A 19,800-nucleotide genomic window follows, 5' to 3' on the forward strand; every position below is an offset into this window, starting at 1 on the left:
GATTGAAAGTAGAGCAGGTGGAGCCGGCGCTGTGGCACAGCGAGTTAATGCCCTAGCCTGGAGTGCCAGCATCTGTATGGGCATTGGTTCGAGACCCAGCTGCTCCACTTCCTATCCAGCTCTCTGCTATAGCCTGGGAAAGCAGTAGAGGGTGGCCCAAGTCCTTGGGCCCCTCCACCCACGTGGGAGACTCAGGAGAAGCTTTTGGCTCCTGGCTTTGAATCAGTGCAGCTCCAGCCATTGCGGCCAGTTGGAGAGTAAACCAGCAGATGGAAGACACCTCTCTCTTTCTGCCTCTTCTTCTCTTTCTGTGTAACTGTGACTTTCAAGTAAAATAAATCTTAAAAAAAAAAAAGTGGAGCAGCTGGGACTCAAACCAGCTCCCATATAGGATGCTGGCACTGCAGATGGCAGCTTTACCCACTATGCCACAGTGTGGGCCTCTATAAATCCCCATAAAAATTGCTAACAGAATGTTCACTCCTAGAATAGTTTTTGAGTTAATAGGGTCTATCACATTAATCTGGAACTCTATGCTTTTCTCATTAAAGATGCTTTTCATGTAAATGGGTGAAACACTGTATAGGCTGATAATTTGAGTTTGAGTCCTCTCTCTGGTATTTGTTTCTGTTGTAGTCTTGGGGAGATAACTTAAATTCATCTGAAAGCCCCGGTTACTGTCAAGGGTGGGTGTACATTTGAGAAAACATACTGTAAAGCTTTATACAATATTATCAAGGCTTATACAATGTATAAATACTCAACGTGTTTGATTTAGAAATTACGGTATGTGACTTATTAGAAGTAGAGTATCTGAGAAATGGCAAGAATGAATTTTCTTTTTGTATCTAGATATGCAGATCGTGCAAAACAAATTAAATGCAATGCTGTTATCAATGAGGACCCCAATGCCAAACTGGTTCGCGAATTAAAAGAGGAAGTTACACGGCTAAAAGACCTTCTTCGTGCTCAGGGACTGGGAGATATTATTGACAGTAAGTAAATTAAGAGTCAGCGCAAAATCTAATCCTTTTCAGTGTTCTTGTATTTAAAACAAACTTGGATTTAAAGAACTTGATGAAACTATTTGGAAGTAAGATTATTTTTTCTTTTTAAAAAATCCAATGAGGGCGCCGTGGCTCAACAGGCTAATCCTCCGCCTTGCGGCACCAGCACACCGGGTTCTAGTCCTGGTCAGGGTGCCGGATTCTGTCCCGGTTGCTCCTCTTTCAGGCCAGCTCTCTGCTGTGGCCCGGGAAGGCAGTGGAGGATGGCCCAAGTCCTTGGGCCCTGCACTCACATGGGAGACCAGGAGAAGCACCTGGCTCCAAGCTTCGGATCAGCGAGATGCGCTGGCCACAGCGGCCATTGGAGGGTGAACCAAAGGCAAAAAGGAAGAGCTTTCTCTCTCTCTCACTACCCACTCTGTCAAAAAAAAAACAAAAAAAAAAAAAACAAAAACCAATGAAAAGTATTTCAGGCTCCCTTTATGTACAAGTATATATATACTTACAGTAGGTACCGGACTATCCATCTGAACTCATGAAGCTAGTCTTTGAACACAAATATCACTGCCTATATTTTTATTGCATTTCTGTTTTAGATCAGTAGTGAAGTTTAAAAATGTTTTGTGAAATTGTTGTTTTTGTTTCCTGGGTGTCTGTGGATCAGTGTAGTGGCAATGTTCTATGGAAAGCCACCATGTGAGACTACGTTCAAACAAGACTAACCTGTGAATGCCGCTCCTCCTCTGTGTGAACATACGCAGAGGCAATTCTAATTCCTATCAATTTGAAGAATTAGTCTTCCAGAAAGTATTATTTTACCAAATTTTATAACACTTATAAATTTTTTAAAAGATTTTATTTATTTGAAAGAGTTAGAGAGAGGTAGAGCCAGAGAGAGAGAGAGAGAGAGAGAGAGTCTTCCATTCACTGGTTCACTCCAGTTGGCCACAACGGCCAGAGCTGCGCTGATCTGGAGCCAGGAGCCTCCTCCAGGTCTCCCATGTGGGCGCAGGGGCCCAAGGGCTTGGGCCATCTTCTGCTTTCCCAGGCCACAGCAGAGAGCTGGATCGGAAGTGGAGCAGCAGTGACACAACCCAGCACCTAAATGGGAGGCCGGCCCTGCAGGCTGGGGCATTAACCTGCTGTGCCACAGCGCCGGCCCCTTATAACACATTTTTAAAAAGACTCTGTGATCTGCCTGAGTCAAGTCTAATCAGAGGTTTCCTAAATGAGGTAGGTTGTTCAGATAGAATGTAATATGGTAGTATATGAGCTTGTTTAATAAAGCATATTTTTATTTTTTGTGTAAAATTAACATTGTGTTCCTTGAAATTCTAATATTTTCAAGGCCTCCTGTAGTTCTTCAGATTACAGCCTGAGTTTAGATGAATGTGGTTTATAAAAATAATAATATGTTCTACGTGTTAACCTTTTTATTTTCCCAAATGCCAAATGCTGCTCTCTTCCCTTACTATGTCACTGCTGAATCTGAACTTTGACCCTTCTCGTATTTTCCCTCCTGCTTACCTGATTCAGTTGATTCAGTTGATCCATTGATCGATGATTACTCTGGAAGTGGAGGCAAATGTGTGTATTTCACATGTTGGTTATTTCCAGTGCCCTGCCTTGCTAATCTGCCTCTGCTGGATCAGCCTTCAAACGAGCTCTGCATGCAAGCAGTCCTAACTGGGAAACCCCAGACAGAGCGCACTGCGCAATCAGCAGTGAGCCTGTGTTCTGGCTTCGTCATTGGCCAGAGCAGGCGTTACTGAGTGAACTGGAGAGGCTTGAGAATCTTCCTGCTTCTACTCCAGTTTTTACCCCCTGTGTGATAAAATTAAATCCAAAATCATAGATGGTGGTGATAGCAGCTCCCTATTACGAAGTGTCTGTAATTGCCAGGCCCTGTTCTAGGCACCTTAAATATGAATATATTATCTCTGAATTCTATCTGAAACAGATCTGTTGTGTCCATTTTCCTGATGGCCTGTAGTGGTTGGTTTGCCTGAATTACACGCTAAGGCCCCGTTGGGTAGTATTAACCTGCAGCCCTTGCTTGTAGCCGTTATTTTACTAACGGCTTTTTTTTCTTTTTTTAAGCCTCTTAAGTTGCTCCCTTAGGGTCTGATTATTTAATTCAAAAACGCTTTTTAATTAATACTGCAAATCTGTGCCTTCTTATATATAATTAAAAACAAGCATTTCCATTGACCAAACCCTCTCTGATGAGGAGCTTGGTAAATGTTCACTTAGCACACTGTGCTTATGCTAATTTAGTTTTCTCCACATATTGGGCCTTGAGTTATTTGATGGTTAGATGAGCATTTTTTCCCTTTTCATAAATTACAAATTAAATTTTTAAGAACAGATGTCTAAAATGAAATCATTTTTAAAAGGATCACAATTTGTTATTCTCTCCATACATATCAAGTTGGTGAGGAAATGTTTTTACCCTTTTAAGATAATTCGTCAAAGAATTGTTATCTTAGAATAAATGAATCTTGAGTTGGGGGTTAATTTTTAGATTCTTAGTGATCTGTTTTCTGTCTACAATAAGCCATGTAACCAGGCGTGGCAGTGAGGATTCCAGATGTTACCCCATGTTGGGGTGAGGCTGGGTCTTGGAGGTGCTATGACGTCCAGATACACAGGTGGCTGTTGGACTAGAAGGCTCTGTCTGAGATTTCCAAAGCTGATGATGCTGGGTTGGAAAAGATGCCCCCCACCCCCCGCCTTTTTTGGCTTTTGTGCTCCAGGTGTTGCTGCTACCAGCTTGCTGCCTACACTGTTCTGAGCAGCTTTGCATCTCCTGAAAAACCATGCATGACTGAGTTACACTTCCGAATCCATGAAGGAAAGCAGCGACAAATCTTCATTCCTTTCAGGGCTTGCATGTGTCCATCGGACCTTCTGAATTGCATTCTTCCCGGTCTTCCCACCTTGCTGCCATCACCTGGTGGCTAACTTTTTTGTTCCAGTTCCTTCTCCCCTTGTAAAACTTGCCACTTTGCTTGTTTCCTGTGTTTTATATTTGCAGATGGTGGTTTTCAAACTGTCTTGAAGCAACCACTGGCTATAAGGGGCTTTAAGAACTGGCTTTGATTAAATAATAAAGATTAGTAGACCCCAAGAAAGCCAATTTTTTTCCAGCTATTTGTAGTAGCTCATTTTATATCCTTTAAGGAATATTTAGTTTTGATATGAATTTTAAGCAATAGAGATTTTCTCAGATTTAAGAATGAAATAATTTTAAAATAGGAATGCACCAATACCTATAGTTTTTCTCATTTGAGAAGAAAAACGAATGGAAAGTACCAGTAGTAATTAGTGAATTTTGGTGGTGGTGACTTTGTTACCAAAACTAAGTTTAAAAGCAGAGTTTTACAGCTCTATAAGAGACTTTACCAAATGAAGGTCCGCTCATAAAACTTGGATTTCATACTGGGAAGCAGACTTACCAGTGACTCCTGATTGTACTGTTAGGCAACAATAAGGGCTTATTTAAGTTAGTAAATAATCAGCCTTATTATTATTATTATTATTTTTGCTGTAGTACATGAATGGAAACTACCCCAAAACTGGTTAATTCACTAATTGTTCTTCCCTGTTGAGGTGATAACTCAATCCTGAGTTCTTTACCAGGTCTTACATAAAATTCCTATCATTTCTACCATTACCTCCCCTTTTATTTAAAGTGTATTTTAGGAATCCATTTAGCACATTGAAATGTTGCTTTACAAAGGACATAACTATGTACTCATACTTCTGTTCTAACTGTAACTTTTTTTGGAATTTTTGTTAAATTCCATAAAGCACTGGACCAGGACAACCTGTATTACTGTTGATAGTTGATAGAGAAGTGGTCATCAACGCCCTTTTTCTGTGCCTACAAACTACTGGAATTTAAGGCACTGTGGACCCAGCAGTACCAAGAGCAGGAGGAATGTAGTTTGGCTGTGGAGGGAGAGTTCCTGAGCAGTATCTTTTGAGGCTCTTGCTACTCTCTACCAGATACAGTGTTAACCTACATTGGGATTTTTTAGTTGCTAAATTCAGAAGTGGTTCTTAACCTCTAGGATGCCAGTCCTAAAGAGAGACACGTTTCAGAACTGCCATCTAGAATGAGCATAACTTGTCTTTGTATTACAACGTCTGTGTCTTGGCGCTTTGGTGCTCTCCTTTCTTACACTGGTGTTCCTTCCTGTCTTTTTTCCTTCCTCTGCTCCCTTCCCTCTTTTCCACTTTTTCTGCCTTCCCTTCTTTCTATCTCCCAGATCTCAAAGATTTTCAGAACAATAAGCATAGGTACTTGCTAGCCTCTGAGAATCAACGTCCTGGCAATTTCTCCACAGCATCCATGGGGTCCCTTACTTCATCTCCATCTTCCTGCTCACTCAGTAGTCAGGTGGGCTTAGCATCTGTGACCAGTATTCAGGAGAGGATCATGTCTACACCTGGAGGAGAGGAAGCCATTGAGCGTCTGAAGGTAAGTAGTCGTCCAGACTGAATGCAAGGTGTTGTGTGTATCTGCACAAGACAGAGCTAGGATGAAAAGCCACTGAGATTTTGACTTAGCATCTGGAGAAATTTCCAACTCTTAAAATGTCCTGAAAGCAGAATTGTCTGTTTTGCAAGTTAATTAAGTCACAATGAAATTATTAAGTTAGAAATTTAGTTGGAAATGAAATGCTTTACCAAATTGGGAACATTTGGTTTCATTTGAAGGTAGAGTTTGTATAGAACTATTCTTCTGTTAGTAAACTTTATAAATAATTGAAAGACAGCGTGAACACTTGAGTAGTTTATTCAGTTAGACATAAAATTACGTCTTCCGGGAGATCACAGAAGCCCTGGCACTGTGTGTGCCGTGGAGGAAGGCTTTCCCCTCCTGTGCTGGTGCCCACGAGCTCTCAGGGCCTGAGTTTCTCGTGGATGCCACCCGGGACACCGGGCTTTGCAGCTGAAGGGTTTTGCTAGCCTGTGTCAGGCTCTGTCGGGATCTTGCTTGTCTCGCTCCATGAACATGAGGGGAGCAGCGAAGTCTGCACTCGGCCTCCTCCCTCCTCAGTGACGGCAGTGATGGCAGACAGTGGTCACCTGCAGCCCTGAGACAGGCTGCCAGGGATCCTGATGACAGTGGCAGCATCATCTGCTTTGAAGAAAACATTTCTCTTTCTCTGCTTGTCCCCTCCAGGAGGTAGTTCAGTGCCCTGCGTCTGGCTTCTGTATTCGGGAGTGCGGGGGCAGGGGAAGCAAGGAGGGCAGAGAAGGTTTCTCAGGAGCGGGAAGTGGCAGCCATGCTGCCAGCCGGCAGCGCTCTTCGCACTCGCTCAGCCAGTGTCCCTGTGACCACTGCTGAGGGCGGCTGAGAGCTGCGCCACGCTGACCAGGATGGAAGGACTTGCTGACCCTCGACACCACTAAAAGTTAATTAAGGCTGGGCACTGGAGATAGCAGATGCTTTCACTTTGATTTTCAGGTGAGGCTGAAAAAGATTTTATATAAATGGGCTTCTGCTTTTCCTTCATTAATTATCCTACCTTTTAAAGAAAAAAGAAAGAAATGATCCTATCTTTTCCTCTAGCATTTTACTCACTTCAAAAATAAAAATAATCTATTTCTTCCTGCAGAACATGTTCATGAAAAGTGGGTGAAGTTCTGAAACCTGGGGCAGTGGGGGAGGGAGTGAGAAATCTGGTAAATGTTGCAGGTTGCAGGGTGACTTTCTGCTGGAAAAAACTGACTTTGAAGTGGGGGAAGGACAGCCTCATCCACACTCTCTCATGCACAGTGGCAGGGCTGTGTGACTGTGCAAGCAGGGCTCTCCTTAGAGCCAGAGTGAGAATGAGAAGTAAAACTTCCAGCTTACTGAATACCTAATATAAAGTGTCCTCCACCTTTGAGGATTTTGAATCTTACTATTTGCTTATTTAAAGGCTCAGTGCACAAAGGAGATTACCCCTTCCTTTGACATTCACCTGGGCATAAAGGAGGAATTTCTCCCGAGTAGCCAAGTTGGGCCAACTGAAAACAATATTGAATATCAGGAGTCAAGACATTAACCGTAGGCCGGCGCCGCAGCTCAATAGGCTAATCCTCCGCCTGTGTTTCTGTGTGGGTGCAAACTGTTGAAATCTTTACTTAATATATACTAAATTGATCTTCTGTATATAAAGAGAATTGAAAATGAATCTTGATGTGAATGGAAGGGGAGAGGGAGCGGGAGAGGGGAGGGTTGCGGATGGGAGGGAAGTTATGGGAGGGGGAAGCCATTGTAATCCATAAGCTGTACATTGGAAATTTATATTCATTAAATAAAAGTTAAAAAAAAGAGAAAGTACATACAGTGGCATAGCAGGTAAAGACGCCTCCTTCAGTGCTGGCATCCTGTATGGGTGCTGGTTCAAGTCCCAGCAGCTCCACTTCTGATCCAGCTCTCTGCTATGGCCTGGGAAAGCAGTAGAGGATGGCCCAAGTCCTTGGGCCCCTGCATCCGCATGGGAGACAGAGAAGAAGCTCCTGGCTCCTGGCTTCAGATCGGTGCAGCTCTGGCTGTTGCAGCAAACTAGGGAGTAAACCAGAGGATGGAAGACCTCTCTCTCTCTCTCTCTCTCTCTCTCTCCAACTCTGCCTTTCAAATAAATAAATTAATTTGAAAAAAAGAAAGAAAAAAAAAAAAGAAATTTTTGAAATCTATGCAGTTTTTTCATAATATGAATTTTCCATAGAACTTTGTCAAGACTCCTCATATTTCCATTAAAATTAGTTTAAGTTGATACTTAAAAAGTTAAACACTTACTACATGGAACATTCCCTCAAGCCAACAGATGATAAAGGTTTTACTGTACTGAACATGGCACACTTCACGTGTGCATTCCACGTGTGGGGCCTTGGCTGCTTAGCACGCATTTGCTCTCGCTTGCTTCTGCCATGGATATTTGTGGATATTTATAGACGAAGCCTAAGCAATGGCACTCAGAGTACTGACTCGGATGCCAGACTCCTGCACACAGTGCCCAAGCACTTGGACCATCTTCTACTGCTTTCCCAGGCCATAGCAGAGAGCTGGATCAGAAGTGGAGCAGCCAAGACACGAACATAGGGGCAGCTTTACCCTCCTATGCCACAGCGCTGGCCCCAACACACAGGTGTCTTAATCAGTGTCTTAGCTGCTAGGCTAACATCACCTCTTTCTATCTCCCTCTCCTTTTTTTTTTTTTAATTTATATTAAGTCTGTTATTTGGCTTGCAGACAGAATTCCTTCATTTTTTCTCAATTGATGGAATCTGTTTTGTAGACAACTCACTTGAAAGCCAGTTGATTCTGCCTTAATTTTAAAAAGATCAGCATAGTCAGGAACCTAGCTCTGGACCTGGCTTAGGAGTAGCATGGCCTCTCTGGTCCTCAGTTTCCTGATCTCTAGGGCAGTTCTGGAATAAATTGTTTCTCAGGCTTTTTCCAGAACTAAGATTTTGATAGCCACTCAGTTATCATTTTTTTCTAAACTTTCCTCAAAGTTTTATAAAGTAACTTTCTAGACAACATAAAAATTGTAGCCAGAATCTGTCATGAAAAATAGAAGTTGTCTTTTTCACCAAGATGGCGCCGAAGGTGAAGAAGGAAGCTCCTGCCCCTCCCAAAGCCAAAGCCGAAGAAAGGCTTTGAAGGCCAAGAAGGCAGCGCTGAAAGACATCCACAGCCACACCCAAATAAAAGAAGATCTGCACATCACCCACGTTCCAGCAGCCAAGGCACTACCCACTGGTGGCAGCCCAAATACCCTTGGAAGAGCGCCCCAAGGAGGAACAAGCGTAACCACTGTGCCATCATCAAGTTCCCCCGACCACTGAGGCTGCAGAAGAAGACAGAAGACAACAGCACTTGTGTCCACCAGATCCAGCAGGCCGTGCAGGAACTCTGTGGCAACAACATGGCCAAGGTCAGCACCCGACCAGACCCGACAGAGAGAAGGCATGTGTCATCTGGCTCCTGATGAGGATCATCTAAACCGCGCTCAGCTGCTGATTCTAAATATATGCTTCTTCACAAAAGGGGGAAAAATGAAAAAGAGAAGTCAGGCCTTTCTCAAGTTACTCTTCAAATCTCTTGTCTACAGAGAGGTCATGTCCTGACTCACGCTCTAGGAGTTAAGTAAAACTCGAGGTCACACTCGCGTTGGCAGCAAGATGGCGAGAGGATTCTGAGACGGTGACTTTGCTTTCCTAGGGTGAGGTTTACAGCTGCCCTAAAACAGGATGTGGTCAGAAACCTCAGTTCAGAAGTGATCCTTCTAGAAGGTAACCAACCAGGGAAAAGACATTTTTAAAAATATCTCAGGGCTCAGTTTGTATTCCATAATCACAGTAGATGGTTTGTGGACTGCACTATGAGAAGTTCTAGTCTAGGTGCTCTCATTTGGTCAGATGTATCCAATTGCCTTGTTCCTTTGTTTTCAAAGTCTTCTCTTTGAGATTGTAAAGGTTTTTACTGAGGTATCTTTTGAAAAAGAAAAATTCATTTATTTATTTGAAAGAGCAACAGAAAGAGAGAGAGAATTTTTACTCTTCTGGTTCACTTCCCAAATGGTTGCAATAACTGCGGCTGGACCCAGCTGAAGCCAGGAACCTGAAACTCCATCTGGATTTTCCATGTGGGTGGTAGGGGCTTAAGTACTTGGGCCATCTTTCACTACTTTCCTAGGCACATTAGCAGAGAGCAGCTGGGCCTTGAACTGGCATTCCAGTATTGGATGCTGGTGTTGCAAACAGTACTGGCTGTGCCACAACACTGGCCTTCCAGGTATCCTTAGTAAACTTTAAAATCATGTAGATTCTTGTTTCAGTGCTTGTCTTCTGTGTGCCCATATAACATCAGATGCAGAGCATTTAACTCTGAAGCCACTGTTTGAATAACTTTTGTGGTGCTGTATAGCTGCGCTGTTGATCATGTGATCAACAGGTCTCTTTGCTGGACTTGGATGGGTTTGTTTTGGTTGCTGGCCCTCTAGCATGGCACATGTTGGTTCCTCCTTGGCTTTGTGGTGGCATGTGCACTGTGTAGTAATCATTCTTACGTGAGGACTGTATGAAGATGCCATCAGGTAGCTGTTGTAGCCTTTCAGCCTCTGTATAGTCTGAGTGAATGAGAACCAACTCAGGTCGGTCTTAGCACCCTCCCACCTCCACTACAGACTTGTTCTAGCTGCTCCACTTTGATCAGGCTCTTTACTTTTTTGAAAAGTACCTCCTACATTGCTATTCTAACCTTTGTCAGGGTTTCTCTGTGCCTAGCTTCGCTAGTTGTTCTTTAATTTTTTATTTTTAAATCATGCTGTTCCTCTGACTCCTGTACTTCTTTACTTTTGCAGCTTCTGCCTTGATTCTTTTTTTATAGAAAGCTTTTATTTAATAAATATAAATTTCATAGGTACAACTTTTGGATTATAGAGGTTCTTCCCCCATACCTGCCCTCCCACCCCCAAACCATTTCACCTCCTACCCTCTCCCCCATCCCATTCTTCATTAAGGTTCATTTTTAATTATCTTTATATACAGAAGATCAACTTTATGCTAGGTAAAGATTTCAACTGTTTGCACCCACATAGACACACGAAGTATAAAATACTGTTTGAAGACAAGTTTTACCCTTTATTCTCATAGTACAACTCATTAAGGACAGAGGTCCTACATGGGGAGCAAGTGCACAGTGACTCCTGTTGTTGATTTAACAATTGACACTGTTATTTATGACGTCAGTAATCACCCGAGGCTGTTGTCATGAACTTCCAAGGCTATGGAAGCCTCTTGAGTCCACAAACTCCAACATTATTTAGACTGGGCCATAATCAAATTGGAAGTTTTCTACTCCCTTCAGAGAAAGGTACCTCCTTCTTTGATGGCCCCTTCTTTCCACCAAGATCTCACTCACCGAGATCTTTCATGTAAGTCATTTTTTGCCACAGTGTCTTGGCTTTCCATGCCTGAAATGCTCTCATGGGCTTTTTAGCCAGCTCCAAATGCCTTAAGGGCTGATTCTGAGGCCAGAGTGCTGTTTAGGGCATTTGTCATTCTATGTGCCTGCTGTTTGGCCTGCTTCCCTTGTTGGATCGTTCTCTCCTTTTTAATTCTATCTATTATTATTAGCAGACATTTGGTCTTATTTATGTGATCCCTTTGACACTTAATCCTATCTTTATGATCAGCTATGAACTTAAACTGATCACTTTGGTAAGATCTGCCTTGATTCTTTACTCTTGAGGTTTTCACATTTTCTCTTGCCTTTGGCGTATTTTTTATTTTGAATTGACATTCAATTATAGCATTATTCTGGAAGCCCAGGGTTCCAGAAAACAGAATGCTGACATCCCAGGACTTTTGCTGTTCTAGACGTATTTACACCTTTCTTTGTAGGTAATGAAGTGTGGGGACCCCAGAGTCATGTAGTAGTGAATCAGGCGGTGAACCACTCTGTGAGCTCTCAGACTTCGCACGAACCACAGTGCTGTCATCACCTGACGGCCTGGTTTGGTCTCCATGACTAGCGTTGCTGCCTCCTCCCTTTGCACAGTCCTGCATTCCTCTCTGCGCTCATCACTTAGCCCATTCACTCACCTTGAGACACCTGTGAGCACTTGGGCTCTGACATTTACCTCAGGTTTTTGTTGTAATCTGCCGCCACCCCCGTTCTCAGGCCTCAGTCACACTGTGCTAGCCACAGGCTTGTCCTGGAGAACTCCAGGTACTTTCCCACCTGTTCCTCCACCCAGACGCCCACATGGCAACTCCTATCCCTTGTTCTCCGCTCACATATAACCTAGTCTGTGAAGCCTCTCCTCACAGCCTTGCTCTATTTTTTTTTTAAGTTTTATTTATTTATTTGAAAGGCAGAGTTACAGAGAGACAGAAGCAGAGAGAGAGATCTTCCATCCACTGGTTCACTCCCCAATTGGCTGCAACCAGCCTTGCTTTAAATTTCTCCCTTTCCTGTCGTTTTCCCTGCGTGCTTTCCCTCACTTGCTTTATTTTTTAATTTTTATTTGACAGGCAGAGTTAGATAGTGAGAGACAGAGAGAAAGGTCTTCCTTCCGTTGGTTCAGCCCTCAAATGGCTGTTATTGCCGGCGCACTGCGCCAATCCGAAGCCAAGAGCCAGGTGCTTCTCCTGGTCCCCTATGCGGGTGCAGGGCCCAAGCACTTGGGCCATCCTCCACTGCCTTCCTGGGCCACAGCAGAGAGCTGACCTGGAAGAGGGGCAACTGGGACAGAACCGGCGCCCCGACCGGGACTAGAACCTGGAGTGCCGGCGCTGCAGGAGGAGGATTAGCCAAGTGAGCCATGGCGCCAGCTTCTTGCTTTATTTTTGTCTAGAGTGTTTATCATGGACTGACACTAATTAAAATCATCTCATTCTCCTTACTAGTATGTAAATCCAAGGAGCGGGCGTTTAGTGTAGGACTTAAGACGTCCAAATCCCACATCATAGCACTTGGTTTAAATTCCTGGCTCCAGCTCTTGACTTGGTTTCCTGCTAATCCAGGCCCTGAGTAGCAGTGATGGCTCAAGTGAATGGGAGACCTGAATTACAGTCCCAGCTTGCACCTTGGCTCAGCCTGGGACATTTGGAGAATGGACCAGCATTTGGGAGATTTCTCCACTCCCCCCCAGTAAATTAATTTAATTAAAAATATATATAAGTCCTAAGAAGGCAGGGATTTTGTTCCCTGCTTTTCCCCAGTTTCTAGAACCAAGCTTGTCGAATACTGGGAATGATAGAATTATTGAATTAACAAATCATCAATTACTTCTCTTTCCCTGGTATAAATACTGGGAATGATATAATTATTGAATTAACAAATCATCAATTACTTCTCTTCCCCTGGTATAAAGTAAGCTTCTGGAGAAGAGGAAGCATGCCACATTCCCTACGTTTATACAGTGTAAACACTCACAAGTGATGGGTCAGTTTTAGCTTTTTGGTGGCTGTTGGGTTACGCTCAGGATGTTATAGTGAAGTTTTAAACAAAAGCGTGAGTGCCTTTGGAGACTTTATTTTTAAACAGAAGTGGTTGTCAGCAAAGGTGTCTTGCCTTGTGGGATGCTAATACTAGAGGTTCCTGACTTCTGCAAGAGAAGATTCAGATGTGAGACAGACAGGAGTGGTAAGCAAGGTCGTGAGGTTTAATGGGGTAGGGCATCCTTCAGAGCGGGCGGGCACCTCTGCAGACGAATCTGGGAGAGCCTAGTTTACATTGAGACAGGGTAAGCAAGGATACACAGTATGATGAAGGGAATACGCCCAACAGGCCAGGTGGGCATCTCAGCGAAGAGCTGAGAGCTGAGGGCTGAAATACACCTGAAGGACCAGCAGGCGTCTCTGGAAAGGGCTGAGCACAGTCTGTATTCAAACTGAGACTTACAGGGGAATGGGATCCAGTTCTTCTGGACATTTCTCCTTATTCCTGCTCACCCTCTTCTAGACAAAGAGCTTGCTGGGTGCAAAATAGGTAAAATTCCGTCTAAGGTTTAATACTCAGGTTTGTCACACTGGGTAGCCCAACTGGCACTAGGCCAAGAGAGGATTCTCCTATGTGAACGTTTTATTACCCAGTGTAATCAGGCTGGGAAGCCCATTTGACCTGGGCAGAGAGGATTCTCCTATGGTGCCTTCCTTGGAGGGAAGGCTGGGACCACCTGTAAAGTTATTGGGGTATGGCAGGACTTTGTAGTGCAAAATACGGGGCTGCTTCCAAAGTGTGCTTCAGAGGCTGCCACATTCCTTTCCACGGGTGCTTTGTTTTCCTTGGGCCCCTCGCACACCCATGTCTAATCTCTATCTTCCTACCTAACAGAACACTATTACCCTTCCCTCTCCTGCACTGACTCACTCTTAAGGTGTTCTCATTAGTACATAGAAGATTTTTATGTCTGGGGTTGATTGCGTTTCAGGCCTAGGTCTGTATAATTCTTACCTTACACATTAAAAAAGGAGAAAAAAAACCTGATGCCATTAGATTCTGCCTCATATCTGGAAAGGTTATAATGTGCTTTCTGCTTTCCTTCCCAAATGTGGTGTGTTTGTTGTTGGACAATACCCAAACTAGTTGGAGGTGTTGCTATAGAACTGCTCAGCTGACGTGCAGAAAGCCAGTCACTGATGCCGAGGTGGTGGAAGAGAATATTTATTGCAAAGCACAGAGCAAGAGTAGCTTGACAGCTATTGTCTAATTCCTAGGTTCCCTGAGGAGTTGAGGTGCAGGTTCTTAAAAATTGAAATTGGGGCTGCGAGGTATGTGAGCAGCTCATGTCCCCGTTCCTGGTTGGTCAGTGGTACTTGGGACCTCTCTTTGGTTGGCGATGCCATGCTCTGTGGGGAATTTATGCTGTGCAGGTGGGCTGCAGTTAGCCTGGGGGTGTTCGTGTAAGTGGCAGTCACCTTCTGCTCAGGCCTAGAATTTCTCTAAGCAAACCCCTCTGGACAGTGTACAACTCTAATTCAGTGAATTCCTTTTGATAGGCAAGGATGCCTTGGGCTAAGGGAGACAGACAAGAGGCTGGGTCTTGCTTTTGCACTGTAGGCTTGCCTTAGTTTCATGTTAAACTATAAGACTGTTTTCTACTTCATGCACTTCTTCCTTAGGAATCGGAGAAGATCATTGCTGAGCTGAACGAAACTTGGGAAGAGAAGCTTCGGAAAACAGAGGCCATCAGAATGGAGAGGTCAGGAGGTTAAAATCTTGGAATGTACCTAAGTTTTCTCAGAAATTTCAAACACTTTTATAGTGGGAAAAGATGACATAGAAGTTAAAACAATAAACCTCCCCTCCTAAAACAGAAAATAACCTGGCCATGGACTTAGGGCCAGTTGAATTTATTCTTTGAAGTGAAATCCACAAATGTAACTGTTCTCCAGGGAGTCATGTAGTTAAAGTCAGCATTCTACAGTTTGCTTGGGATCCATAAAACATGGAACATATTGAGGGATAGGGTTTTTCATTTACAAAATGTAGACCTTCTTTGATTAAAGACCCAAATCCAGATAGCTGCTGTGGTTGTGTTTCAGGACGTCCTTTTCTAGACCCTGTTTGACAAGAGGGTGAATCCCTGTTCTGTCTTAACCTCTGTCAGTTTTCTGCCTTGAAGGTGCATACCCCAAGATGATAGTTTTTGTTACTGAACTAAATATACATTTACCAAGTGTCACTTCCTATCTTCCCCTTTCAGGTAAGAAGAGGCAGAGTGAGTTCTAATGTACTGATATGTCACATGTAACAAAAAAACAGAAATTTTCTTATTTCTTGTATAGACTTTAAAGCTATAATTACTGAACCAAAATAATGGTGGGCATAGAATATAACATTTGAGAAAATCACATTTATAAATCATACTGCATATAACCAAGTAACTGATTGTTTTTCTTAGATTCTGAAGAAATGATTCCTCCAATTTGATATATGGCCTTAAGGAACATGGCTTGCTTTCCCTTTTTATATTAATTGACATGTTATTTAGGAATTATTATGTATTTCTACACTCTGATGAGACAAAGCTTATATCTGAATGAATGTATCTATAACATAAGCATAATTTAATTTATTTTGACTGTAGTCTTTCTCATTAAAAATCATTTCTCATTAATGAGTAAGCACATTATTTTAAATTTGCATTCCCAACTTTAAATGTGGACAGCTGTTCTTGATTTCATGCTTTGCTTTCCAGTTCATGTTAGACTGCAGGAGTTGACGTTTGGGTGTTACTTTCCTGATTACTGTACTTTGTTCCAGAGAGGCCTTGTTAGCTGAGATGGGTGTTGCCATTCGGGAAGATGGAGGAACACTGGGAGTTTTTTCACCTAAAAAGGTAGGAAACAATGTTATGAAACTCAACAAAACATTTTTTGTTTGTCTTAATCACCTGGCACTTCATGTCTTTCAGGGCTGGCCTCCCTCCCTCCCTTTTTTATCTTGATACTTGACATCATTTCAGATAGTTTGATTTCTTATGACAGTGGATTTATAGTCCAAGGCCAGCTTATTTCTAAAATCCCCATTATGTTTACAGTAGGAAAAACTTAAAAGCAATAAATCTAACTTTTGGTTGTGATTCAGTACGTTTGGCCATCTTCCTGAACTGGCCTTACCATATTCCTGGCTTCAATTTTGGCTACTCTTTCTTTTTTCTTCTTCTTTTTTTTTTTTAATTTTGTTGTGAGAGGTTTGTTTTTTTTTTTGTTTTTTTTTTTTTTTTTTTTTTTCCTTAAGAGTTATATATTTACTTGAAAGGCAGAGTTACACAGACAGAGGAGAGGCAGAGAGAGAGAGGTTGGTCTTCCATCTCCTGGTTCATTCCCCAATTGGCCACAATGGCCTATGTTGCTCCAATATGAAGCCAGGAGCTTCCTCTGGGTCTTCCCACGTGGGTGCAGGGGCCCCAAGACTTGGGCCATCTTCTACTACTTTCCCAGGCCATAGCAGAGAGCTGGATTGGAAGTGGAGCAGCTGGGACTCGAACCAATGCCCGTATGGGGTGCCGGCATGGCAGGTGACAACTTTACCAGCTATGCCACCATGCTGGCCCCTTGGCTACTCTTTCTGTGTAGAGTTTTCCACAGAAGTCATCAACTCTGCTTTCTAATTCTATGGAACCAATTTCAGCTGTTCAGGTTTGTGTAGAATAATATCGCTTCTGCTTGCTTCTACAATGTGTATACTAGCTGAACACTGTTCTGAGTAAAGCAGTTCCATTCCTCACCCTTCCAGCCTCCTCTGTAGCTTCCTGCTTTCTGTTTTTCTTTAACGACTCCAATAGTTATTGTCTTACTTACATAATCATAGTTGTAGAGTACCTAAGTACCTTTTAGCTAATTAGAATAGTATGTTTTTTAAAAAAAACAACTTAGTTGCTATTTAGTCATTGTTAGATACTAGAAAACTGTTATCAGATGATTATTTTTTGTGCTTGTTTATGTAGTAGCAGTAGAACGTGTATCTGTGCAGAGCCTGTTTCTCATACCTCTAGTAATGGGTCTTCCTTTTAAATGACTGCAGATGGTCCATTGGAGACTTAATCGTTTCATGCGTTAGGTGCTGATAGTGATCTCTCCAATTTAGGATAGCAGACTTGGGAGTAGGAATTGACACTTTTGTTTTATGTGATACAATATGAAATATTCATGTGGATTTTCTTTAAAGATTTATTTACTTATATGAAAGGCAGAGTTAGATCCTTCATCCACCGTTCACTCCCCAAATGGCTGCAACGGCTGGAGCTGAGCCAACCTGAAGCCAGGAGCCAGGAGCCTCTTCCGGGTCTCCCGCATAGGTGACAAGAGCCCAAACACTTTTCCTAGGCCATTAGCAGGGAGCTGGATCAGAAGTGGAGTAGCTGAGACCTGAATTAGCACCCACATGGGATATGGATGTCTCAGGCAGCTTTACTGGCTATGTGACAATGCTATTTAATTTGGTTAGGTTTTTCTCTATCATGGTCACATAACTTTTTTATAAATTTCATTGTGTTTTCAATAGAAAAGATTGATTTAATGACATTTTAGATATGTATTTTAGAATCAGAACTCTAAGTACTTTATATGTTTATATTCTAAAAGGACATTGGTTTTCATAGTTTTAATATATTTCCTTTGGTAGGATTTGTATTTAATCAGATATATTACCATGGCTATATAAACTTTAACATTTGCAGTTTATTTGTTTTAAAGGTTTACTTATTTATTTGAAAGAATGACAGAGAGGGAGAGACGGACAGAGAGATATTTCCCACCACTGTTTCACTCCCCAGAGTGACTGCAACAGCGAGGGCTGGGTCAGGCTGAAGCCAGGAGTGACTCCCGCAGGGGTGGCAGAGACCCAAGTGCTTGAGACATCATCTGCTGACCCCGAGGAACATTAGCAGGAAGCTGGATCCAGAGTACAGAGTAGGCAGGCCTTGAACCAGGTGTGCCTGTATGGAATGCCGGCATCCCAAGTGATCGCTTAACCCACTGTGCCACCGTGCTTGTCTCAGTAGTTGTAGATTGATGAAATTTAGATTGTGCCTTTGCTTGTATCTGAAGGCATTTCAGAAAATCTTTTGATGTTAAAAAAAAAAAAAAAAAAAACTGTGGGAAACATTTTTGTAACAAGTTGTGAAAATATTATAGTATTTAACACAAATCCTAAATAACTTGAACAAGTGTTGTGTTAGAAACAGCACAGAATTCCAGATTGGGATCTCTGCTTCCAAAGGTTTTCTTGCTTTAATATTACCCATCTTGCTTTAGCTCTGTAGACTTCTTCAGGAAAGGAGGGGACAGTGTGAGAACCTGTGTTCTGAGATCTCTGTCTTAGTGACATGAGGAGCCCAGAGAGCCCAGCCTTTCTCATGCCTACGGCGGTAGATGCTGCTGAGGACAGGCGCAAGTTCTAATTGCTGTCTCACCCTCCTTCTGACCCCCTTCCTCTGACTCTGCTTTCATTTCTCCACATCTGCTGGCGCGGTCTTGAGTAGATTTTGGGCCCGAGACCATGTGACTTACTTTTGGATTCCAGTGGGGTATTTTCACCAAAGAAGGTTGGTTTTTAAAAGATTTTAGAAATATTAGAGTTAGATGAAGAGGTTCTTTAAAAGATGTTTTATCTTATTGAATGTCAGTATTTATAATTTTTTCCTTAAAGACTAATGAACTAAAGGCAGTAACTGGGACTGTGGAAGAACTGATGAAAATTATAGTGGCAGTGGCAGGGAGTGTGGAGACATTTTAATAAAAGCAAATGAGAAATTAAATCTTTTTTGAGAATTTTGCCAACGCATTTACAAAGATTATAATCAGCTCACCCCGAGAGTCAGCCTGTCTCCATTTTCCCTTTTGCTTGCTGTACTTTGCGCTTATCAAGAACTGGGCCTCATTCTTTATCCCAGAATTCATGTTTTTACTTAGAGTGCGTTGGAACATGCTGGGGAGGCCTGCTTTCTCTTAATTATGGAATTGTAACTAGGAGTGAACAACCTGTCTTCAGGCACGATGGGGAAGGGGAGAAGCTTGGCTTCTGTAGGCCCCTGTTACTGCCACCGTCCTACTCAGGGTGCCTTACTTGGAACTGATCATCTGTAACCCTCTTTCAGACCCCACATCTTGTTAACCTCAATGAAGACCCATTAATGTCCGAATGCCTGCTTTATTACATCAAAGATGGAATTACCAGGTATATTTGTTTCTCGGTTTGGTCACTTAATGTTTCTTTTCTCAGATCATTAGAATAACTAAAAGGGAATTTTTTGTTGATAAATTTTTTGTAGTGATTTGCTGTTTCTGAAATAATTGCAGACTGTCCTCCCTTTCCAAATTGTTTTGGTCACTAGAAACAGTTAACATGTACTTTTTCTCTAGAAGACTCTATAGAGGTTTTCCCTCTAACAGCTTAACATGAATTCATTAGGGAGTTTAGTGTGCTCCTGTGTTTTTATACTGCTGTGTGAGTTACATTGATGTATCACTGCTCCTTGGTTTCTTATTGTGATTGGGGGGGAGGGGTCGATCATGTTTAAGAATAGAATTTGCAGCTGAAAGCTTTTGACACCTTTTTTGTACAGACGAAGGATATTTTGGAGAAAGAGGCTCATTGTTAGTAGTGCTTTTTGTGTCTGAATTTCCCTGGGAAACACTTTCTCTTGTGTGCAGAGTTGGCCAGGCAGATGCCGAGCGGCGCCAGGACATAGTGCTGAGTGGGGCCCACATTAAAGAAGAGCATTGTATCTTCCGGAGCGAGAGGAACAACAGTGGCGAAGGTGCGAGCTTGAGC

At 42.6% G+C, this 19,800-nt stretch overlaps 1 protein-coding gene across 3 annotated transcripts in view; it reads left to right on the forward strand.

The window, feature by feature from the left end:
- Positions 1 to 19,800, forward strand: part of KIF1B (kinesin family member 1B) — a 169,177-nt gene that overhangs the window by 66,825 nt on the left and 82,552 nt on the right. For all 3 annotated transcript variants that reach the window (XM_062190416.1, XM_062190414.1, XM_062190415.1), the window contains exons 12-17: positions 853 to 995; positions 5,360 to 5,493; positions 14,643 to 14,722; positions 15,787 to 15,862; positions 19,124 to 19,203; positions 19,680 to 19,786. In XM_062190416.1, coding sequence (XP_062046400.1) covers positions 853 to 995; positions 5,360 to 5,493; positions 14,643 to 14,722; positions 15,787 to 15,862; positions 19,124 to 19,203; positions 19,680 to 19,786 — 620 coding nt within the window. The remainder of the gene's footprint in view (positions 1 to 852; positions 996 to 5,359; positions 5,494 to 14,642; positions 14,723 to 15,786; positions 15,863 to 19,123; positions 19,204 to 19,679; positions 19,787 to 19,800) is intronic.

The sequence above is a fragment of the Lepus europaeus genome, chromosome 5 (assembly GCF_033115175.1).
Source record: "Lepus europaeus isolate LE1 chromosome 5, mLepTim1.pri, whole genome shotgun sequence".
In the NCBI taxonomy this organism is placed as follows: domain Eukaryota; kingdom Metazoa; phylum Chordata; class Mammalia; order Lagomorpha; family Leporidae; genus Lepus; species Lepus europaeus.